This window comes from Saimiri boliviensis, chromosome 2, assembly GCF_048565385.1.
Source record: "Saimiri boliviensis isolate mSaiBol1 chromosome 2, mSaiBol1.pri, whole genome shotgun sequence".
Lineage (NCBI taxonomy): Eukaryota > Metazoa > Chordata > Mammalia > Primates > Cebidae > Saimiri > Saimiri boliviensis.
The window spans coordinates 91,971,148-91,996,963 of record NC_133450.1 but is presented as its reverse complement, the minus strand read 5'-3'; the positions used below and the strand labels follow the sequence as shown (position 1 = coordinate 91,996,963).

The 25,816-nt window shown below is 39.4% G+C and overlaps 2 protein-coding genes across 8 annotated transcripts in view; one reads left to right on the top strand and one right to left on the bottom strand.

Moving 5' to 3' along the window:
• Window positions 1–21,081, bottom strand: part of EXOC5 (exocyst complex component 5) — a 65,517-nt gene extending 44,436 nt beyond the window's left edge. The window contains exon 1 of one of the 2 annotated variants that reach the window (XM_003930489.4): window positions 20,808–21,081. In XM_003930489.4, the coding sequence (XP_003930538.1) occupies window positions 20,808–20,834 (27 nt within the window). In that variant the 5' untranslated portion in view covers window positions 20,835–21,081. Of the gene's footprint in view, window positions 1–10,049; window positions 10,154–20,807 lie in introns of those variants that run through there. The other variant, XM_010341055.3, reaches the window with a different exon arrangement.
• A 43-nt stretch (window positions 21,082–21,124) lies between these two features.
• Window positions 21,125–25,816, top strand: part of AP5M1 (adaptor related protein complex 5 subunit mu 1) — a 52,515-nt gene continuing 47,823 nt past the window's right edge. For all 6 annotated transcript variants that reach the window (XR_012516302.1, XR_012516303.1, XR_012516305.1 and 3 more), the window contains exon 1: window positions 21,125–21,571. Coding sequence is in view for 2 of the 6 variants with exons in the window: in XM_074393897.1 (XP_074249998.1) it covers window positions 21,498–21,571 (74 nt within the window). In the remaining 4 variants the exon portion in view is untranslated. The remainder of the gene's footprint in view (window positions 21,572–25,816) is intronic.

Here is a 25,816-nt window from a genome sequence, read left to right as displayed (position 1 = left end):
CATGTTTTAGAATTAAGTCCTAAGGATGAATTAATATCCTTGCAAAGTAAAAAATATGGCACCCTGAAATACAACGAACTCATTTGGCAACATATCATCATTTAGATAATCAGCCTCTAGTCTGCCTCACTTCCGATGAAACAAGAATTGATGTAAATCTAATAATGTTTAATGTACATCTAAATGAGAAATATTGACTCAAGATGAATTTATATTTACAGTACTTAAAACTTTAGAAACTAAGCTACTTCAAAATTTTAGAAAATCTGGCCATCAAATGAAACGCCCTATATAATGAAATGGTGGTGACGGCTAAAGTTTTTAAGTACTTACTAAGTGCCAGGTACTGCCTAGTATTTTTTATCACACTCAATATGTATTATGGTAAGTAGTAAGTCTACAAGGTAGGTTCTACTAATACCAATTCATTTTACAGTTGTGAAATTACTTGAGGAAGTAGTCAGCCCTTCCAAAAATCTATAATACTTTCATTAAAAAACTTCATATAGTAATCATGTTCCTTTTCCCTATCATTTTACTGTCACACATATTTGTGTAAATTCTTAGTAATCAGTTCTTATGTGCCTTTTCCCAACTGGTCTGCCCAGAAGACTGGCCTTTTTGCAGTGCACCTACTCAGAGGGGGAGTCTTTTCCTAATGCACACTAAAGTGCCTTATGTGAAGGGTAACCATGGTTCAAAGCACATTTTGACTGATGCTAGTACTACTCTAGAGAGATGGCTATACATATTTATTTTCTTCAGCCAATAATTTGAGAACCCTGACTTTGCAGCAGTCACTGTGCCAAGAGTGGCAGGACCAGTGTGACAAAGTCACAGTTCTTGCCTACCTTCTTCCTGCCTATACACAATAACTCTCCTATCCTATTCCTTCTCACAAAAGGAGCAACAGCCATTTACTTTAACAAGGAAAGGAAAACACGCAAATATTTTGAAATCTGTTGGATATAGGCCCTAAAAGCATCATGGACCACGTCAGAGAGAGAACATATGCGGGCCAGGTAATAGATTCCTGTCCAAGATCTAGCAGAATCAAACCAATATATCCATGTGCACACCTAGTGGTCATTTCTGCAGTCTACAAATGTTTAACAGTGACAGACACACTTAATAGCTGATATGACTCCAACATTTGGGTCCCTGGTCTACAGAATAAGAACTATTATAATGAGGAAGCCCAAGTAAAAAATCTCTAAAATTGCCCCTGTCCAGCCAAGGTAGTTAATCATGTGGGGTGGCAAAAATTCATGCCACCCTTAAGAATCTAAAGTAGGCTAGGCACAGTGGCTCACACCTGTAATCCCAGCACTTTGGCATGCTCAAGTGGGTGGATCACAAGGTCAAGATATAAAGACCATCCTGGCCAACATGGTGAAACCCCATCTCTACTAAAAATACAAAAATTTGCTGGGCATGGTGGCACATGCCTGTCGTCCCAACTACTCGGGAGGCTGAGGCAGGAGAATCACTTGAACCCAGGAGGTGGAGATTGCAGTAAGTGGAGACTGTGCCACTGCACTCCAGCCTGGTGACAGAGTGAGACGCTGTTCAGGAAAAAAAAAAATCTAAAGTAAGATGTACAATTTGTTTCTTAAAAGATCAGATAGCAAGTATTTTAGGCTTGCAGACCATAGAGTCTCTGTTAGAACCATTCAACTCTGCCACTGTGGTACAAATGCAAACATACACAACACATAAATGAGCACAATTATGTATTAACAAAACAGGATTCTGGGAAGATGGCAGAGTAAATCTGTCTCCCCATCTAGGTAGCAACTGCACTGACAGAATCTTTCTGTTTTGGAACTCTGTAGGATAATGAAGGCTTATATCTTCCCAGGGGGAGGCTAAGACAAGAAAACATGGTAATTTTGGTCAATTTCAGCTCTTAGCACTATAGTAGCTACTCAGGTCCCACCCCAGCCCTGTGGCAGAGTGCTGTGCACATATTCCTGGAACCTGCACACAGCTTGTAGGAGCCAGCATGGGGAAAAAGGACCCTGTCCTCCAAATATCTGGGATCCCTTCTCTGAGGGCTAATTGCTGCTTCAGCCGGCAGAGGCATAAAGAGGCGGGTGGCCTTTGTTGTTGGACCTTCCCCATTTTTGCAAGCCCCTCTCCTTCTGGATAAAGTGACTGCCAGAGGATTTAAGCCAATGGATCAAAGAAGGAATTACAAGGCAAATTAGAAAATACTTAAAATAGATGAATGAAAATAAAAACACAACATACAAAAATGTAAAACACAGTGAAAGCAGTGCTAAGGAGTAAATTCACAATTAGAAATATTTATATTAAAAAATAAAAATATCTCAAATCAACATAACTTTAAAACTTAAGTCACTAGAAAAAGAAAAACTTAAGTAACGATAACAATAAGAAAAACTAAACCTGAAGCTAGCAGAAGGAAGGAAATAATAAAGATTGGAGCAGAAATTAAATTAGAGCAGGCGTCCCCAAACTTTTTACACAGGGGGCCAGTTCACTGTCCCTCACACCGTGGGAGGGCCGTCATACACTGTGCTCCTCTCACTGACCACCAATGAAAGAGGTGCCCCTTCCTGAAGTACGGCGGGGGAGCCGGATAAATGGCCTCAAGGGGCCGCATGCAGCCTGAGGGCCGTAGTTTGGGGACGCCTGAATTAGAAAACAGGGAAATAGAAAAAAAAAAAAAAAAAAAGAAAAGAAAAAAAAGAAAAAAAAAAAATCAATGAAACCAAAAGTTGGTTTTTTGAAAAGATCAGCAAAACTGAAAAGCCTTTAGCTAAAAAGACCAAGAAGAAAGAGAAGGCTCAAATTACTAAAATCACAAATGAAAGTGAAGACATTACTATCAATTTTGTAGAAACAAAAAGGCTTATAAGACAGCATTATAAACAATTATATGCCAATGAATTTGATAACCTAGATGAAATAGAAAAACTCCTAGAAACATAAAATCTACCTGAAAAAATAGAAAATAATAGACCTATAACCAGTAAGGGGACTAAATCAGTAATCAAAAATCTCCGGACAGAGAAAAGCCCTGGAACTGATGGCTTCACTGTTTAATTCTGCTAAACATTTTATAAAGCTAATATCAAGCCTTCTCAAACTTTTCCAAAAAAAATTGAGAAAGACTTCCTAACTCACTCTATGAGGCCAGCATTACTCTGGCAAAGCCATACAAAGACTGTACAAGGAAACTACCGACCAATATCCCTTTATAAACACTCATGCAAAAATCATCAATGAAATATCAGCAAACCAAATTCAACAGCATTACTAACGTGATTATATACAACCTACAGAACAGGAGAAAATATCTGCAAACTATACATCTGGTAAGGGGTTTAAATTAAAGTATATAAGGAACTCAAGCAACTCAATAGGAAGAAAACAAATTATCTGATTTTTAAAAATGTACAAAGGGCACGAACAGACATTTCTCAAAAGATATACAAATAGCCAACAAGTATATGAAAAAATGCTTAACACCATTAATCATCAGGGAAACGCAAATTAAAACCTCAGTAAGGTATCACCTCACACCTATTAAAATGGCCATTATCAAACAGACAAAGGTAAGTGTTGGTAAGAATGTGGAGAAAAGGAAACCCTTGCACACTGTTGATGGGAATGTAAATTAGCACAGCCATTATGAAAAACGTTATTGAGGTTCCTGAAAAAATTAAAAATAGAAATACCGTAAAGATCCAGCAATCATACTACCAAATACATATCCAAAGGAAATGAAATCAGTATATCAAAGAGTTATCTTCACCACCATGTTTATTGCAGCATTATTCACAATAGCTGAGACACAGAATCAATCTAAGTGTCCATCAATGGATGAATGAATAAAGAAAATAAGGCATATACTCACAACAGAATACTACTCAGCCATTAAAAAGAAGGAAATCTTGTCATTTGAAAAATACGATGAACCAGGAGAACATTATATTAAGTAAAATAAGCCAGGAATAGAAAGACAAATACCACATGATCTCACTCATATGTGAAACTTTAAAATGTTGCTCTCATAGAAATAAGAGTAGATTGGTGATTACCAAAGGCTGGGAAAGGCAAAGTGGGGGAACAGAAGAAGAGAGGCTGGTTAATAGATACAAATACACAGTTAGATGAAAGAAAAACTGAAAAAATCAGTTGGCATCTCTATATACTAACAATGAATAATCTAAAAAATAATGAAATTTGTAAACAATTCCATTTACAATAGCATCAAAAAGAATTAAGTACTTAGGAATAAAATAAGGATTAACCAAGGAGGTTAAATACTTGTACAATGCAAACTGTAAAACTTTGAGAGAAATCAAAGAAGACACAAAGAAATGGAAACACATCCTATGTTTACAGACTTGAAGACTTAATGTTGTTACAATGTCAATATTACCCAGAGTGATCTAGAGATTCAACTCAATCCTTGTCAATATCCCAATGACTTTTTTCCTTTTATTCAAAAAATAGACAAGAAACCCCAAAAAGCCCAAAACAATCTTGGAAAAGAACAGAGCAGCAGGGCTCACACTTCCTGACTTCAAAACTTACTACAAAGCTACATTGATCCAAACAGTTTATGATACTGGCATAAAGACAGACACACAGAACAACGAAACAGAGTAGAAAACCTAGGTAAGGCTTTCATTGTGGGGAACACTCCCGTGTGAGACCCCTAAAAGGCGTGAGTCTCACTATACGGTGAGTTTGATCCCAAACACAGTTTCCTACTGGAGGCGGTCGAGCTATCCGGAAATATAGGAACTGAAAGATGAATGATCAGTTTCTAATATCAACCACAATATCGTTTTGGGCCTAAAATTATGCGTTGCTGCTAGACGAGTGACCCCCTACCAGCAACCAGTTCCTGCTTTTAACCTTTTTATGACTCTTCAAGAATAAGCCTTAAACCTTACCTGACTGTCTTGTACCCTAGATAATGGTTTAACTGTCAATATTTGCAAAGCAAATGCCACCATAAGGGATGGCTTTGATTCCTGACTCAGAGATTCCTGAATGGGGAAGTTGAGTTAAGTTGAGTCAGGAGTAGACAAAGGAAAATCCGATTAAAAGATATTCTGATGAGCAAAACCAAAAAACCTTTTCACATCTCAGTTCTAAAACAAGGTAAAACCAGAGATACCTGCAGCCAGGAGGAATAATGTTTGTATGTAAACAAGCTTTGTGAATAATGTTTGGATGTAAACAAGCTTTGTGAGTAATGTTTGGATGCAAACAAATTTTGTGATTGTAGGAAATTCTGTTACTTTTTACAACCATTGATTGTGTATCTGACTTCTCTATTGTATAGGCCATGTGAGGCATACATTTGCATTTCCTCTTACTATGATGTAAACCAGAGCCAAGAAAGTGTATTTATTCCTGGCCTTTGAAAAATAAAATTTGCTGTTTAGGCACAGCCTATCAGCCCTCCAGACTCCTCGCTTTCTCTCTGTCTTTATTAATTTTCCAGGCGCACTCCCACTTCCAGGTATTGGGACCCTCTTGCAGGTCGAGAGACCCCCCGGGCAGATGTGCCTACCCGTCCCGGACAGTCCACGACATTTCATGAGTAACCTCTTTGAGGCATCTTTACCTATGTTTCCCTTAGTTGCCCATAACCTAATTCTAAGGTTTTGGTATTTTGCAAAAAGGTTTCTATAGCTAAAGCTGAATCCTTACTTGTGACTTTTTTTAATGACAACTTTGACTTTTAAAAGTGAAACCAAATCTCATTTGGCAGATGTGGCAGCCAAGTGCATATCTGTAACCATGGCCCCTAGTGCTGCTGGCCTGGCACCCCCACTGCCAAGGGTGGGGTCTCAGGAGTCAGGCAGGGCAAGCACAGGTGTGGAAGGGGGGAGGGTGGGTGATCGGCACGGAAGGGGTTGTGCTATGTATCATGTTGCATAAGTGCACCAGACCACCCTGATGACACCCACAGTAATGTTGTCAAGGTTGGGACTGACAAGGGGTGGGTGGATTAGAAGCACTTGGGAATAGTGGCCAGCGGCCCTGGATGCCTGCCATGGAGCTGCTGCACAGAGCCTGGTGTCCATAACCTTCCAGGTCGGAGGTGAAGCTTGGGATGAGCCCCTGTGGCGCCTTGGCCCTTCGGTGGTCCCTGCCAGGCTCTGACCTGTGCCAGTCAGTCATTCCTGGACTCTGGCCACACACTTTGGTGTTCTCATCTACTTGGAAATGAGCTAGTCTTTTTTGCAAGGTTAGCTGACCAAGAGCATATTTCCCCTCTGTTGTACATTGTTCTTTTGAGTTTTTCTTTTAAAGGTGGGTGGAGGGAGGGCAGGGTCTACATTTGGGGTCTACATTTGTTACATGACTCGATGCGTCAGAACTTTAATATATGCATGTGTCCTGAGTGACAGGTCATTTTGTTGAACATAAGCATCTGGTAACTAAACCCTTCTAATAGCTACAAAGGCTTCAGTTCTGTATTGATTAAGTTACTGTCAAAGCTTGGGTTTATTTTTGTAGGACTTCATGGCTAAGAATGAGAACACAGCAATGGGGCTCCTCTGTTGGAGTAATGTAAATTGTAACTATAAATAAACATGAAAACCTTTAAAACTTCAAAAAAAAAAAAAAAAAGAAAAAAAAGAAAGAAAAGAAAAGAAAAAGAAAGAAGCCTAGAAAAAAACATCCTTACATACTTGGTCAAATAATTTTTGACAAGGGTGCCAAGACCATTCAAGAGAGAAATGGCAGTCTTTTCAGCAATGACAGGAAAACGGGATATTCAAATGCAAAAGCATTCAACAACAAAAACAAGTAATCTGATTCAAAAATAGGGAACGGACTGAATAGATATTTCTCCAAAGATATATAAATGCTCAATAAGCACATGAAAAGATGCCCAACATTGGCTGGGTGCAGTAGTTCACACCTGTAACCTTAGCATTTTGGGAGACTGAGGCAGGAGAATCACCTGAACCCGGGAGGAGGTTGCAGCGAACCAAGATCACTCTACCGCACTCCAGCCTGGGTGACAGTGTGAGTGACTCTGTCTCAAAGAAAAAAAAAAAAAGATGCTCAACATTACTAATATTTAGGGAAATGCAAATCAAAACTACCATGAGATACCACCTTACACAGGAAATGGCAAATGGCGTAGCTATCAGAGGAGTAAGAAAGATTGTAAGACCAAGGACAAGGATGTCTAGAGTAGAGGCATATGGATGAAAATATGGAAAGAACTGTCCTCCCAAAACTCTTATGTTGAAGTCCTAACTCCCAAAGTGATGGTATCTGGAAATGGGACCTTTGGGAGGTAATCATTGTTAGATGAGGTCATGAGGTAGGGGCCCACATGATGGGATTTATGTTCTTACAGGAAAAAGCAATCTCTCTCTGCACACACAAAGAGATTACATCAGCACAAAGTGAGATGGTGGTGCCTATAAGCTAAGAGAAGAGGCCTCAGCATGACAACTACTGGCACCTTAATCTCGGACTTCCCATCCCCCAGAACACTGAGAAATAAATTTCTGTTGTTGAAGCCATCCAGTCCATGGCATTTTGTTATGGCAGCCTGAGCTGACTAAGACACACAGATATATGAGATTGGGTGCAAAGTATGAAATTCTTTGTATAACAGCACCAGAGAATACGTACCATGAAAGAGGAACTAAGCAACCAAGCAGAAAAAAATAACTTTGCTTGGCATTATCACATTGAGCACATGAACAAAGCAGACACAGGTCAGATAGAATATGGCCCCAAGTGCATGGGGTCCTACTTCCTAAAGCTGATCCAGCTACTGTGAAACCAAGTATCTAGCTTAACAGTGACAGAGACCAACTCTAAGCCTCTAAAACAGCCCCATTCAAGACTAACCACATGGTTGGCAAGTTGACTACACGGGGCCCTTTCTACACAAGAAAGAATATCTTACTTTGGTAAGAAGGGAAACATTTGAGTTGGGTTTGCCTTTCTTCGGAGGGAGTGTTTGTTCCTCTGGCACAGGACTCCACATATCACATCAGACTAAAGGACCCAGGTACCCAGTTTACAGCAAAGGAGGTAATCACGGGATTCACTGCTCATATCATAAACCACACCAACCAAAGGTAGGCAGACTAAAAGAGCACTGCAACAGCCTGATGAAGAAACAGCTGAAGCACCAGTTCAGAGGGGGTACTCTATTAAGATGAAGCACTATCCTCCAAGATGCAGCGTATATTCTGAAATAAAAACCCTTATATGATGTTGTGACTCCCATAGGAAAAACAGCAGTCCGGCAACAAAGGGTAAAAGCAGAAAGTGGGTTAACTTATCATGACTCCCAATTTGTGCTTGGGATCCCTGTGACTCTAGGTTCTTCAGGATTAGAATTCTTGGTCCCCAAAGAAGGAATACTTTAGCCTATGAACACAGAGTGTCATTAAACTGTAACTATAAATACTGGTTTGTCATACTGGCTCCTTATATCCAGGGAATAAAGGAAAAGAAGATGAGTGATCACCTTTGGCCAGGGCAATCACCCATGATGATCAGGACGAGACAGGGCTGCTAATACACAATGGGGGCAGAGAACAGCATGTTTGGCACACAGGTGATCCTCTTGGGGATCTCTTAACACTCCCTCAACCAATTCTGAAAACGTATGGACAAGCATTACAACCCTGGCCTAAAAACAGTATTGTAACCAGTTAAGACACCAAGAACATCAGAGGTACTGGCTGAAGGTAAGGCAAAGTTAGAATCTATAGTAGAGGTGAGGGACAGTGAATATCAGTTGCAACTCTGAGACCAGCTGTAGCAGTGGGGACCACAGTTCATCTCACTAGCCTTCTTCTAATTTTCCTCCAGGATAAGACCCAATCAGAATGTTGGAAGAGCTGCTCTTCAAATGCATATGAAGAAGTGAAGTTTAGCAGTTGAACAAGGGTGGTTTGTGGTGAACACAATGATCTGTTACCCAGATCGCCCTTCAAGAAGCGACTTTCCTAACTGCTAATAGTGCTGTCAACAAAAAGCCTTCACCGGCAGTATTTTCAGGGACCTCGTCAGATGCAAAGAGCCACTTCACCCAATGTCATGCCTTTCCCAATGTAGTCCATATCCAATGACCGATTAAGATGGGAGTATAAGGGCGAGACCACTTTGGCCCAAAGCGAGACAACTCTGACAGGTCATTTTAGTTTCAGACCTCCCCACAGGAGTCATCAACACTGCCATTGGACCAATACTGTAACTCTACTTCTCCACGTGCCCAATCTTGCATCCTTGCTCTGCCCCCTCATAAATGTTTATCAATGGTTACTTCCTAATAAATATTCTGCACACTAAACTGTCTCAAAGTCTGCTTCCCAAAATATCCAACCTGCAACACCTTAGTAGTCCAGTCAACAGATGGCAGTGACTCAGATGAAAGTAGCAGTGGCCAAGGTGCTGACAGTCAGGTTCAAGAGGTTTGAAGGCATGCATTCATATAAGTTGCTAATAGATTGGATATGTTAAGAAAAATAAGAAATTAAAGATTACTCATAGAGGTAGAGGTTTGCAGCCATAACAACTTTGTGAATGGTGGTGCTAATTACTGAGATGAGGAAGATCAGTGAAGGAGATGAATGAGGGAGCAGTGAAACAAGAGTTTTGTTCCACATATGTTATACTGTAGATGCCTATTAGATATATAAGAAAAACATAGAGCACGTAGATGGAAAAACAAGTTTGTACTATACAGAAGAAGCTGGAGCTTGATAAAATTTGAATCATCAACATATAGATGGTTACCTAAGGACTGGATGAGATCATCTAGGAAGAAGAAAGTCGTAAACATTTGGAGAGGAGAAAAACAATCCAACAAAGGAAAGCACCAAAGAAAATTAGAGATCCAGTGTCCTGGAAGTAAAGTGCATGTTATCCTCAGAGACAAATGATCACAAGGGTTTAAGAGAAATCAGCAATTGATCCCTAAGGGATGGAAGTTCTAAAAAAGCAAAAAAAAAATTTAAAATTCTGCTTATAAAAGTAAATAAATCCTAATGCCTTGCTTTTTAATACTTTACCTTGCTGCAAAGGTGCTTACGAGAAAAAGCCAAATTAACACATCCTAAGACCTCCAAATGACCAAATCCTCCGAAGAGACTGCTCAAACAATTCCCTGTAATACAAACACCTGTAAAACAATTTTTAAAATCCAGTTAAGACATCAAGAACATCAGAGGTACTGGCTGAAGGTAAGGCAAAGTTAGAATCCATAGTAGAGGTGAGGGACAGTGAATATCGGTTGCAACTCTGAGACCAGCTGTAGCAGTGGTTACAATTTTAAAATACTGTAAGCCTGACAAAGGTATAGCTTCACTTTGTTTTACTACAGTAATCAAAAGCAAAAATTACCAAGCCAAAACAAAAATCTAAGTGCACTAAAATACTATCACATGAAATTTAGCTTTACGTAATTGGTTGTTATATATGATTTTATATGCTTTACAAATGTTACCAAATATAAGATTAAAATATGGTGTTTGTCACTGTGGAAGACAATGTGGTGATTCCTCAAGGATCTAGAACAAGAAATATCATTTGACCCAGCAATCCTATTACTCTGTATATATCCAAAGGATTATAAATCATTCTACCATAAAGACACATCCACACATATGTTTACTGCAGCACTGTTCACAATAACAAAGACTTGGAACTAACCCAAATGCCCGTCAATGATAGACTGAATAAAGAAAATGTGGCATATATACACCATGGAATACTATGCAGCCATAAAAAAGGGAAAGTTCATGTCCTTTATAGGAACATGGATGAAGCTGGAAACCATCATTCTCAACAAACTAACACAGGAAAAGAAAACCAAACACCACATGCTGTCACTCATAAGTGGGAGTTGAACAATGAGATACATGGACACAGGGAGGGGAACATTACAGACCATGACCTGTCAAGACGATAAGGGGCTAGGGGAAGGACAGCATTAGGAGAAATACCTAATGTAGATGATGGGTTGATTGGTACAGCAAACCACCATGGCACATGTATACCTATGTAACAAACCTGCATGATCTGCACATGTATCTCAGAAGTTTAAGTATTTTTTTAAATGGTGTTTGTGGTCATTTCTACAGAAAAATCCCCTGGATGTCAATCCCTTGGTCATTAATTAATCCCTAATTTAAACAATGTTGCTTCCTTGACAAAAACCCAACTTTTATATTTTCTTCTATCTCCATTCCCAAAAGTAGATCCAATAGATTGTGTTAGAACCATCCACAAACTCAAAAGAAACTAGAGTATTTTCCCCTATCCTAGAAAAAAAAAAAAATAAGTCTCAGGTCATTTCAGAGAGATATTTCTGTATCCTGTTAAACCAACTAACCCATCGGTTCAAAAATACTACCTATCATATATTTTCCTTAAATTTATTATGGATACAACTGTCTAACAAATCATTAAAACACTACCTCCTTTTAGTCAGAAACTTCCCTTTATAATTGCTACTATACTATCAAGTTCACACACACTTTTTTTTTTTTTTTTTCTTTAGACAGAATCTCACTCTATTACCCAGTCTGCAATGCAGTGGTATAATCTCAGCTCACTACAAACTCCGCATTTCTCATGTCTCAGCTTCTTGAATAGCTGGGATTACAAGTGTGCACCATCACGCCTAGCAAATTTTTGCACTTTTAGTAGAGACGGGGTTTTGCCATGTTGGCCAGGCTGGTCCCTAACTACTGGCCTCAACTGATCTAGCCGCTTCAGTCTCTGAAAGTGCTCAGCTTACAGGTGTGAGCCACCACAGGCAGCCAAGGTCACACTCTTATGCCTACTCTTTAGGGTTCTTAACTTATACCACCCACCCAAATTGCTCTGTACCTCAAAACGAATAGCCACACTTCTATCAGACTATTCGAGTCTTCTTTCCAAGCCCATGCTACTCCTGTGGCTAGGTAACTCACCTCACCAAGTATGCCCTTTCTCCTCCAACAATTCAAATGCTGCTAAACCATTACTCAAAACTTGGATTCATTCCCATTTCTTCTTTGAAGGGTTCCTTCCCTACATGGTCTCCACTGATTTCTCCACTCTTAAACCCCTATGAAGCTTAAAAGTTCAAATCCCAACAAAGAATATTACTAATTGTCATTTTGTCATTTATTGACATAATCATTTTCATAAGTTTCACTCTTTTCTCTATACTTAAATTGAAAACAAGGGGAGCTGTGTCACACATTTCTCTTGCTTTTCAGCTGTAGTCAATAGAACAATGCTGAGCACACCAAAACACTAGTTAGTTGGGGGCCATGGCTGGAACCACTGCAGCAGGTCTTGAAAGACATGCTCCTGATCCATATATCCAAAACCAAAAAGGCAAAACCACCATCCCACAACCCAGAAATAAAGAACAGACATTACACGCTACTATCAATCCAAGATTCTAACAGAAACTAAATATGAGCCTAATACAATTCTGGCACAACAAATAACTAAAATAATTTTACATTTGACCTCTACTTTCTAACCCCATTTTCTTTGATTTTCAATGAGATTCTTTACATGTTTTCTGCATTTTAACAAATAACAAATTTATTGACTACTGATTTTTTAAAAAGCACCACAAAATGTTTTGTCTCAGGCTAGCAAAATGGATTTCAAAAATAGCATGAAAAGGTAGAAAAATAACACACACTAAGACACAAATATAAGACAAATTTTGAAACAGTACATTTGAAAACTACTTGTGACACTACAAGATAAATAATTTTACCTTTTAAAATTAAACTCAATTTTAACATCCAATCTTGAAGCCCTGTAAACTATGAAATCAGCCAATTAACCATGTTATCAAAATTGTTTTGAAGACTATCTAAATGATGGTAGTTTAGAGTCCTACAAAATGTTTTAGATTCTCTTAAGCAAAATATTTTTCCAGGCTAGTCTACATCTCATTTTGAACAATAAAGTAATATATCTGATGTCTATGTCCAAAAGGGAGAGGTAACAAAATGTTACAATTCCTTTTATACTGGTCTCAGCAGAATCATATAACTAGGTTTAAAATTTGTAGTGCAAGAATATTTAAATACCATCATAGCCCAGCTCTTTCACCTCATTTTTACATATAAGGAAACTGAGGAAATGAAATTTAAGTCCAAAAAGGTACTAAACCAGTATTCTAACCCAGAGATTTTTCCCACTCTATTACAGTGCCTTTAGCATTATATAGACTGTGTAAATTATTACTTAAAATATTTAATCTGCCATTAGCATTTCAAATAAAATTAAGTATATTTACAAATTTACACATTAAATATTTTCACATCCATTTAATAAACACCTTTGAGATGAAATTAAACAAGAGAAGCAAGGAAACATTTGCTTCTTTGGTTTACTACATCCTGAACAAAGATATATAAACAACTATATTCTCTTATTATTTTCATATTTCAGCTTCAAGGAAATAGCATCAGAAAAGTTTGTGAAGTTTTATATATATATATATATATATATATATATATAAACTATTAACAATCAAACTTTTAAATCATATATCAGTCAACCAGAACTTTCATTTAACTTGTATGTTTTATATTTGCAGGGTGTTACATTAAATTGCAATCGACTTTTAAAAGAATAAGGCAATCACTCATTCAAATCTCTCACACACCCCTCAACTATCTAATTTCCTGAGAACAACAGGAATTCAGGATCTTAGATTAATTACACACATGCATTCTATAATACTGTCCTCAATTTAATGACTTGCTTATTCCAAGAGTTCACTTCCAAGTTGGTTTGACTGTACCACTCCAAAGCATAAAATACTTAAAAGGAATTCTATTATTGTTAAGCATCGACCTCTACCTCTATCACTCTCTCCACTAGGACCAGAATAAGGTTATTAGATATCGGTGTAAATAAGAAATTAATCAGCCTCCGTTCCAGTTATCTATTGATGCCTAACAACCACTCGAATACTTACTTAGCAGCTTATAACAGCAATAATTACATGGTTCACAAACCTGTGATTTGGGAGGGGCTCAGCAGGGAAATGTGGTCTCTGCTCCAGGTGAAATCAACTGGGGCTGCTCAACTTGGCTAGAAGATACTCTTCCAAGATGGCAAGTTGATGTTTACTGTTAGCTGGGAGTTCAGCCAGAGCCAAGCATGAAGGGCCTTGGTTCTTTCAAAGGGCTGCTTGGGCTTTCTCTTGGTATAGCTGCTCGAGTCCAAGAAGTTAGGTCAGGCGTCCCCAAACTCTTTACACAGGGGGCCAGTTCACTGTCCCTCAGACCGTTGGAGGGCCACCACATACTGTGCTCTCTCATTGACCACCAATGAAAGAGGTGCCCCTTTCTGAAGTGTGGCAGGGGGCCAGATAAATGGCCTCAGGGGGCCGCATGCGCCGTAGTTTGGGGACGCCTGGGTTAGGTCATCAAAGGTGATCCATCTGGCCGTTTATGGGGCCTACCTTTGTAAATCCCTATAAGCATCACTTCTACTGTAGTCATAGACCTGTACAGATTCAAGAAGTGAGCATAGACCCTACTTTCCTATGGGAGGGGCATAAACATCACAATGTAGAATGGCAGATCTTGGGGCCATCCTGAAAAATATAACCTTCCACAGCCCCTTTTTGTAACCCTCTCGTACTATAATCTCCTACCTCTTAGATCAATTACTCTGAGTCAGCTTAGACTGAGAAGACTGAACGCTTTCCCTCCCTAATAGAGCTTCAATCTATTTCTCATGTGAATCCACTTAAATTGAAAGAGGCTGCCACTTAATTTTTCAAAATGGATACTCCTCTTTTAATGGTATTCTCCTAAGCAATTTAAATTTCTCAACTCAATTTAGTAATCAAATAAACTTCTGAAGTAGATATTATTATTTTCCCCATTTTACAGATGAGAAAACTGAAGCACAAAGAGGTGGGTAACTTGCCCAAGATCACACAACTAGTAAGGGACAGAGCTGATAGATGTCATCCACCTCCCAGCTAAATTACCATCCATATAAAATGATACTTCCTAAACTGCTATCTCTAACTGTGATCTCTTTTTGAGTTACTAACTCATATTTCCATCTGCCTTGTGGACTTCTTTACCCGAAAGTCTTGCTAAAAACTCAGTGTAAATATGTACATATTCTTAATGAACGTGTTATTTCTTCCCCCGAAAGGGTCCTTCTAATTTTCTCTGTCACAGTTAATGAATCGCCAACTACTTACTTTCCAAAGTTCACAAATTTGGAATTTTAACTGCTCAGTAATCAAATTCTTTTGATTCTTCCTCTGAAATGTCTTTTCAAATTTCTTCTCTGCCTCCATTGAATTAGGTTAGACTTTCACTTGCCTAATCAGTCAATAGATACACTAGCAAATGACAAGAACTGTCATTACCAAATGACAGAAACTATGTGAAGTTGCCCATGATCCCTATTTTCCCAGCTAACAATTTCTTCCCCATCGAAGGCTCTTCTTCACACTAACATTAAAATTGTTTGTCTCACTGACCCTACCCAAAAAAAGTAAGGTCAGCCCTCTTGCATGATGTATAAAAGGCCTTCTTAAAACTCCCCCCTACCCCCAGGCCCGGCACAGTGGTTCAAGCCTGTAATCCCAACACCTTGGGAGGCCCGAGGTGGAAGGATCACTTGTGTCCTGGAGTTTGAGATTAGCCTGGGCAATATAGGGACATTCTGTCCCTATAAAAAATAAAATATTAGCTAAGCATGGTGGCACATGCCTGTAGTCCCAGCTATTCAGGAGGCTGAGGTGGGAAGATCGCTTGAGCCTGGGAAGTCGACACTGCCGTAAGCTGTGATTACACTACTGCATTCCAGCCTGGGTGACAGTAAAACCTTGCCTCAAAAATCAGAAAAACTGATGGTCTCAATGCCTTGCCACCTCTCCTATTCTTAAAACATGCACATTCACATCCTAACTGTTCTCAACTGCCTCACCTTACAACAAACTGGAGTCACCTTGTGTCCCTGCCTTGGAATACCCATCTCCTTAAGTTTCTAGTCATCCATGAACATCCAATTTCTATATGACATTATTAAATGAAACATTTCCTAATAATACCTGGAAAAGATTCTGTACTCCCACTGTATTAATGTATTAACATGTCTGTCTTCCTCTTTTAACTCTAGTACCTGGAATGATGTCTGGCCTAGACGTTCATTCAGTGTTTGCAGAATGAATACATTTTATCATATACAAGGTACTACAATTGGTAACCAAGTTCTATAAACACTTACTTAACAACTAATATGGTTAAAATAAATAGCATTTCAGCACCCTGACAGTAATGGGGTGCACCTTCCTTGTATATCTCATGTTAAATAGTATATACCTGGCTAGCTAATTGAACAAGAGACATGATTTTCAACAAGTCTGTTTAAATAGCTTTGTTAATTTAGTTTGAAGAACTGAGACAAATAAATGTGGGAAAATGCGTTCTTCAATATTCAAACTTTAATTTGGAAGTCCAACAACCATTGCTATCATAGCAAAATTACCTGACCTCAAGCACTATTATCAAAGAACCTATAGTTACAGAAAGAAAAAAAAAAAAATGAATTTTTAATCCTGACATTTAGGACCTCCACAATTAAACCCCAATTTACCTTACATGCCACTCTTCCTCCTTATATGTGCTATACTCCAGCCAAAATGAACACTCCCCTTAACTCCAGGGCCAAAACCCTCCCTTTGTTTTGGCTTTTATTGTCTGCTTTACTGAAAGGTCCCTCCACCCAGTTCCACAAACTCAAATCTAACTTATCCTCTGCAGATAATTCAAATGACACCTTCTGATCCTTTCCTTCTTCTAGAGGTAATCTTCCCATCCTCTCAATACCTATGGCACTTTATCCCGACCTCTCTGAAACCATTTATAACCTTATTGTTAGAGTAAGGAATCAAATATCTAGCTACCTTCTCTCCCTCTATTTGATAATAAGGGCAGGTTCTATACTTAATATTTTCCAAAGCATGTAATTCACAAAATTAACAGGCAATAAAAAATAAAAGTCTCTAAAAAAAAAGAAAACAGTCTCACTGTGAAAAAAGTTCTGAAAATGGACTTCTCAGAATCTTTAACCTATTAAGGTACACTATAAATCTCCAACGAAACAGACTGTGCTCAGTTCCATAACTAATTTGGTCACTGAACCCTTTTTAGTTTCTGCAGCACATCTCGTAGGATTAATATTTCTGTGACATGCCCTTTGAGACATGCAGCCTCGTTAAGTTCAGAACCTTATCTTGAACTTAATAGCTACTCAACAAATATTTGTAGAATGAATGAATAATTAACCCTAGTTACTAACTAGGAACTCTCCCATAATGGTCGCCTACACAGAGAAAAGGGAAGATTCTTGAAGAATCATGGGGGAAAAAATAAGCAAATGAGAAAAGAAGGTCCTCAGTAGTATAATAAAACAAGAGAGGAACATTAGCAACAACATAAAAAGAACTAGTGGGGCACGGTGACTCACGCCTGTAATCCCAGCACCTTGGGAGGCCAAGGTGAGTAGACTGCTTGAGTCCAGGAGATCAAGACCAGCCTGGGCAACATGGTAAAACCCTGTTTCTATAAAAAGTTTTTAAAAATTAGCTGGGTGTGGTGGCAGTCACCTGTAGTCTCAGCTACTCTGGAGGCTAAAGTGGGAGGATGGATTATGCCTGGAGGGTAGAGGCTGCAGTAAGCAGTGATCACATAACTGCACTCCAGCCTTCGTAACAGAGTGAGACCCTGTCTCAAACACAAAGAAAAGAGAAAAAAATTGAAAATTTCTGAGTCCAGCCACTTAGTATATGTAGAAGATATAATTTAAACATACCACATAAGAATCCCTATTTAGAATGTCCATCCTGAGATTTAAAAACACTGTAGATGGATATTTTCAGAAAGATCTGTCAACAAAGGTTGAAACTAAGAAGGTATTCCGAGAAACTTCCACGATATACACTATTACAATAGCCAAATCATCTATTACTAAATCATTTCGGTCAACTGAGAAAACATTACAGTTTGATTTTGTTACATGAAGTTGTTTTTGTTAAGAGTCATGGGACCAACAAGATTTTAAAAGAATAGTTAGCACAATTAAATTTCATGGATTCAAAAGCTTTATTTTGTTTTCATTTAACTTCTTTTAACACGAAAAATGAAAGCACAATTCTATATAATAGTGCATGAAAATCAGGATGCATAAAAACCAAATATCCTTGACTACACCCTGCCTTCTGTTTCCCACAGCTCTCCAGCTGTGACTAAGAAAGGCAAGCAGGAGAAAAAGATACTTCCTGTGACTTGTACTACAACTTAGATGCTATGGCAGGAAACTGAGCAGTGATAGGATTTTTTTTTCCTCTTCCCTCCAAAGCAAAGAGATCAACTTTTCACTTGGGGCTGAAAACTTACACAAGAGTCGAGTCCACTGGAGGGCTGGATTCATAGCCCTATCAGAAAAGATAGATGCACTTCTTAATTGTAAGTATTAAAACTTAATTGTAACTATTACTTTTTAATTTTGAGGAAGCAACAGGCTACATACAGTCAGGGAAAAAAATCACATAAGTTTTAAGAGCTATAAATATATTTAAATTTGTTCTAAAAATCCTCTGGCCTAAGGGTAGTCTAAGGACTACTGTCTCTATTATCATTGAATCTTTCTGGCTACCATGTAACTGAAGTCACTGAATTATGTTAAATCCTAATCTGGTTTCACTACTTAACCTAATGGCAGGACCCCAGAACGGTAAAATATGTATATCCCCATCTCCTTCCCTTCCCCTCTGGGGGAGGGGGGTAATGAAACATATTTCCAAATAAGTTACTGAAACAAGGTAAAGCATTTAAATAAAAATATACATAAGATGGTCCAAGGCACAACTGAAACTGTCAAGCAGGCTAGTTTTCTGGTAAGATCTGGCTTGTTAGCAAAAGTATCAATTAAAGATCTCAAACAAGTTCATCGTTTTCTCCCTTTATAAGATGTGAAAAATAAAACAAAGAACCACAGCACTACTTAGTACTTTGCCCAGAGACTCAGTAAAAGTTCTTAACAGGAAAAATGTCTCTTCGTCCTTGTGTCAATAAACAGATGACACAATTTTGGAATTACAAAAAATGAATGCAGCATATCTCTCAACATTTATCTGAGAAAGTACAGTATGTCTTTTTTTTTTTTTTTTTTTTTTTTTTTTTTGGCGACGGAGTTTTGCTCTTGTTACCCAGGCTGGAGTGCAATGGCGCGATCTTGGCTCACCGCAACCTCCGCCTCCTGGGTTCAGGCAATTCTCCTGCCTCAGCCTTCCGAGTAGCTGGGATTACAGGCACGTGCCACCATGCCCAGCTAATTTTTTGTATTTTTAGTAGAGACGGGGTTTCACCATGTTGACCAGGATGGTCTCGACCTCTTAACCTCGTGATCCACCCGCCTCGGCCTCCCAAAGTGCTGGGATTACAGGCTTGAGCCACCGCGCCCGGCCAGTATGTCTTAAGTCTTTCTTGTAATTACAATCCTTCATTCACAAATTACTGTCTTTTATTATAACAATAACATGTTACTCCTCTCAAAAAAAGTGTTATCTATCCAGAAGACGACTGATATGCAAAATACAGTAACAATAACAAATGTAAAGTTCCATTTGTTATTAAAATTGTGGCAAATTGTAAGCCACAAAAACTGCTGAATCTTAGGCAGAAAAAGGATACCATTTTCATTTACTGTAGATTAGTCTTAATTATTACACTTTTGTTACTCAATGTGAAACACAAGCACACACCAAAAAGGGGTCTTTCCTTTTTTATCTGTTTTCATTTCTTTCACACAAGGAGATGCTTTATAGGTTTCATTGTTTGGTAGTCCAATTAAGAGTTTTCCTATTCTATTATCTCAAACTTTTATCACAGCTTCTTACAGCGGACTTCACGAAATTAAATTTTAAGGTTTACATACTGAAAAAGCTCAAGGAAAGACACTAGTATTTGCATTATTAAGTGTTAAGGATTCTCTAGCTTGCAGTTAGGTGATTTTACAATACACGTAAATGCATATAATACACTTAAGGTGTATTATATACAGGAAACGTTAGTTTTATAGTGTTCATTTTGGTTTTATTTTATAATACACGCAATTGCCTGGAGTTTATTACATGAAATAAAGTGTTCACTTGAAGTTTGCCTTCCTTCAGTCGAAAGGGGTAAGTAGTCCTATTGTCCAAAAAAAAAAAAAAAAAAAAAAGTCCCAGCCTTTTCAAAAATGCAAGGTTAAACTCGCAGGCATATGAACGCCACTTGCAACCTCACTAATGGAATAATTATTCAAAAGGAGAAGCCCCCAAGAGTCCCGATCTCAAGTGGCTTCCTCCTATTACTGCCGCGAGGATCCCAGCGACAAGACAAGGCTCGCCCAACCTGAGGCTCCTGGCTCTTTCCACGTCCTGAGTCAGCTCTTCCCACTCCTCATCCCGAGTAGACATCTTCCAACACCCGAACCTTCCAGACGCCCCCCCTCCCTTGCCCCCGCAGACAAAACCAACCTTCCTCCCTTGGGACGCCCGGGGTCCCCTCTCTGCCGCACGGCCTCCCAGCCCACCTCGGCCCCGAGCCACCCCTCCCCCATTTCACGCTCCGCCCGCGCGGACTCGGATCCGCCACCCCAACCCCTCGGTTTGGCACCTCTCTCCCGAGGGCTCCTCCTGGGCAGCCAGCGAACGCCCGCTCCTCGGCCCGCCCACCCAACTGCCTGCAAACCCCGGGCCTGCCACTCCCTGAAGAGCCGCCGGGGCCCACCTCGAAGAGCTCGGCCGTGGTAGCCATCCCGGCCGGCTGAGAGGCTCGCCCGGCACTGGATGCCGTCTCCGCTTCACATGCTGCGCCTCAGAGGCGCGGTGCACAGGTCTCCGCTCGGCTCGCCAGCTCCGGTTCCAGGCCGCCGCGGGCTCCTCGACTCCCCACAGATCCCAGGCGGGCCGGCAGAGCGGCCATGAAGCGAAGCCGCAGACGCCTGTCAGCTGCCTCCCGGCGCCGCCCGCGCTGCTCCCATTGTCACCGCCTCGTACGCCGGAAGTGGAACTGCGCGCGCCCGAGAGGTTGTCGGGAGGGGCCGGCGAAGAAAACGAGCGCCGGGCGAACCGCAGAGAGGACCGACGCTGCGGTGCGTGAGGAACTGTGATCCTTGCGGGCCACCATCCCGGAAGTGGCCTTTAGAGGAAGAAAGTCCTGGAGTTGCGGGCGATACATGTTTCGAGGTTTTAGGCGGGGGCTCTTAGAACTTTCTGCGGTATATGTTGGTCTGTAGCAACTTAGAAGTGTTAGTCATCTCCTCTAAAGGAGCTACCCTCTCTGCTGAGAGCGACTGGGATGTGGCGCAGGAGGAGCCCCGGGGCTTCTGCTAAGAGTCCATCTGAGAAAGCCGGTCTGCGCTTTTCCTTGGTGGCCACCTTAGTTCTGAGATAAGCTAAAGTTTATCTCAGGCTTACCATGGCTCAGCGGGCAGTGTGGCTCATAAGCCACGAACCGGGAACTCCACTTCGTGGCGCTGTGAGATTCTCCAGGTAAATGCAAATCTGAATCCTCGGGGGTGATGGATCGATGAAGTAGCTTAGTTTTGGGATGCTTCGTGGCCCAGATCCTCCACGGACAGCTGCGTGACCTTGGTCTTGCGGGTTAACAGACCTCTGTTTCGTCTGTTAAATGGAGATTTTGATAGTCCTGCCTTACAGTGTTGTGCGAATTGAGTTGATGACTCTTACCTGTTCAGTATTACGATATATGTCTTCTACTGGTCTTGTGTTTTAAAATGACCTCCGTCTGCTTAGGATTGATGCGGAGATGACTAAAGGAAAGAAAGAAAATTTACTGAGCACTGAACAGGTTTCAGATTTTTCAACTTGCATTGACAAAATCATTCTAGAACATTTTAACTTACTCTACTGATAAGTTATACCAGGCTTTTATTTTTATCTTGTTAATGTGTGTCATTTGGTAGAAATCATCAGTTTACAGTTCCTAATTGTTGAAGAAAATAGAGACACAAAAAATTTAATTGTATTCAGTTTTTCATAGATTGTGTTAAGTTGTCCTGGTCCCACTTGTAGAATTTGCCCTGTGTGATCAAAATAGCTCTGTTAAGAAAACTATACAATAACTAATTATAAAATGTTGGTGGCAATCGAGTAATCTGTTTCACCTTTTATTCTCTAGCCATTTATAGTTCTTTTTTTGTCACAATTCGTTCTTCCCTGAAGAAAGCTTATAGTGAAGTGTTAGCATAGTAGAATTGAGATTGAGGCCAAAAAAGATTGTAATTTTAAATGAAAATTGGTTGGCAATAGAGATATGAAAAAGTCCTTTATTGCAGCCTAAAAAGCTTTTGTTCCTGAGGGCATCAGAGTTGGTGTTTACTCTTCTCCCCCAGGATTTCTGGCTAACCCTAACTCCATCATTTCTTCTTGGACCTCAAATCCAGGAGATTAACATTCTTTAGTCTGTGGTTTTATCAGGCGTATCAGTCCATCCATAGTACCTCTCATTTTACTTACATTCCCTTTGGTTACCTATATCTAACTGCTGTTCCCCTTCCCCTCACAGGTAACTCTTCCATGTTCAATGTTACCCTTTTTCATTGTATGCATTTTACAGATTACATCATTAAATGTGCTTTATACTTCACTTCCTAATGTTAAGTTTGTCAGAATTCTCAGTATTATTTTAAAGAAACATCCATGATACTTTGTGTTCATCTAGAGCAGCATGTCCTATGCTCTATGATGATCGAAAGGAGAAATGTTCTTAATCTGTACAGGCTAACACTGTAGCCACTAGCCACAAGTAACTGTTTAGCTTTTGAACTGTAGTAGCATAACTAAGGAACTCAATTGTTAACTTTTAGTAATGTTAATTTATTTTTATTTAACTTTAATAGCCACGTGTGGCTAGTTCTACTATGTTGGACAGTGCAGATCTAAGCCATGGTTTCTTCTTGCTCTTTAGTACTCCATGGTTCACATCCTTCACATTTTACCCATCCGCTTTCCATGTCTATGCCGAGTTTGATTAAGTACTGCCAAATAATCTGCTCCACAGAATGCTTTCAGCCACCTGAGCAAGAAGGGGTTCCTCTATCTCCATTCTTTCCTAACATTTAATTTTTGCCAGTAAAGGACATCTTATTTGCGTTTCCATTTCTGTATGTAGTAATTATTGTTAGTCCTTTAAGTTTCCTCCACTGTGAATTACCTGTGCACATCTTGTCCTTTTTTTTTCTTTCAAAATTGCTTGTTTTTTCCTGTGAATTTATAGGAGTTTGTTTTGTATTCTGGGCATTAGTCCCATGTCATTTTTCAATAGCACAGATACTTGCTGTTTTGTTTTGTTTTGTTTTAGTTTGGTTTTTTGGCGTCCCTGGGTGGGTCCGAACCAGATATTTTCTTTAATTTGCCATTGTCAATTAACTTTATGTTGCACTTGGTTAAACAGAAATCACTGATTTTGATACAATCAGAATAGTTAATGACTTTTAGGAATTGGTTGAAGTTTTTCTGTGTCCGTATTTCCCAAAAATGTCTTCCTACATTATCTTCTCTTAACTTTATAATTTCATCTGTTACCTTTAGGTCTTTGACCTATATGTAGTCCATCTTTGGATATGGTGTTAAATAGGAATCCCATTTTGTTTCTCTTTGTACTGTGGGCCAGTTTTTCTGGCATCACCTTTTAAGCAGTATGTCATTTCTTCATTAATTTGTGGGGCTATTGGTAATGTTAATTATGTCCCTTCATATAAATGTTGGTCTGAGTTCTACTACTTTGTCCTGTGCCAATACCATGTCTGTTGCTTTGTAGCTTATCTTAATATCTCACAGAGGTGACCTTTTTACTGCTTAAAAAAATAAGTTTCTTAAATCCAAGTTTTCAGAATATATTTCCACTGTGCTGAGGCTATGATTTCAGAATAAAAAGTCAGATATGTTTGGATGGGCTTTTCAACATGTTTATGGAGGTATCAAGTTGGTTCAAATAATTTAATCCAGTATCATTTAATGAATTAGTTAAATTTCATTATATTTTCAGTTTTCTGACCTGTTGGGGCTGGTGTTAGGGCTAAATAGATATGCACTGACACATCATCCACATATATGCCAAAGGGAAGTGGCCAGGATTTAAGATTTAAGGCTGGGCGCGGTGGTTCATGCCTGTAATCCCAGCACTTTGGAAAGCTGAGGTGGGCGGATCACCTGAGGTCAGGAGTTTGAGACGAACCTGACCAACATGGAGAAACTCCATCTCTACTAAAAATACAAAATTAGCTGGGCATGGTGGCACATGTCTGTAATCCCAGCTACTCGGAAGGCTGAGGCAGGAGAATCGCTTAAACCCAGGAGGCCGAGGTTGAGGTGAACCTAGATCGCGCCATTGCACTCCAGACTGGACAACAAGAGCAAAACTCTGTCTCAAAAAAAAAAAAAAAAAAAAGAAGAAGAAGAAAGAAAAAAAGATTTAAGAAGGCAAATGATCTTTATCTATGTACTTATTTCCCATAACAAAACTTGGTTCAGATGCTGGTTTAAAGATTTGCTGTCCAGATAATAATAGCATCAGCTTACATCTGGCTTAGGTTGATATCATACCCCGTAGTTGTAGGGACATTTAAACTTTGAGTTCTGTTTTAGAAAAAGCATATAATAAATTTGAAATGATAGGTTGAGTCATCCAACAAAATATTTATTTAACACATGTTAAGGCATTGTATAAGGTCCCAGTCAATCATGAAATTTTTATACTTAAGAACTTTAATTATCCTCTAGAAAACTAGGTAATAAGAGATTGGACTAGAGTTTCATTCAGAGATCTCTACTATTCATATACAGAGACTTAGAGAAAAAAAATGGCATTTACCTGCTATGCCATTACTGGTGTGCTAACTAATGCTTCCCCTTTCTCAGTCAAGAAAATGCATCAGAATGTAGGTGAGATTTACCTACACGTGAATAACTTTGTTCTTTGGGGAGTTTTTTGTTTGGTTGGTTGATTGGCTGGTTGGTTTTTTTGTTTGTTTTTGGTGTGTGTGTATATGTGTTTGTGTGTGTGTGTGTGTGTGTGTGTGTGTGTTGAGATGGAGTCCCTCTCTGTCTCCCAGTCTGGAGTACAGTGACATGATCTCGACTCACTGCAGCCTCCTGGGTTCAAGTTTCTCCTGATTCAGGCTTCCAAGTAGCTGGGATCGCAGGCATGCACCACCACACCTAGCTAATTTTTGCATTTTTAGTAAAGACAGGGTTTCACCATGTTGGCCAGTCTCAAACTCCTGGCCTCAAGTGATCTGCCCACCTGGACCTCCCGAAGTGCTAGGATCACAAGAGTGAGCTACCGCACCCAGCCTACATATGGATAACTTCGAATACATTCTTATTTATGTTTTTAAAAAATATTAGTAAACATCAATATTTTATTAGTAAAAAACTGTTTTAGCCAGGTATGTTTTTGATTCTTCGTAAAAACTGCTGATTTGTTGCTACCCCTTTATTTTACAAACAAGAAAATAGGCTAAGGGAAGTTAAGTGATTTATACTCAAAAGTTAATAGCTGATAAAATGACATTATTCTGGACTTTGAGTGGAGGGAGAAGGAATGAGGCAAAGTACATGTTTTGGAACTAAGAAACTATGATTTAACAGATTTCTGTAAATGAGCAAAAGCACCTTCTATTCCGTTTCCAACCAGAGGAAAGATAAATTCGTAACTGCTTACTGTGCAACTCAGAGCATGCAAAAACATTCTGATTTTATTCTTTTTTATTG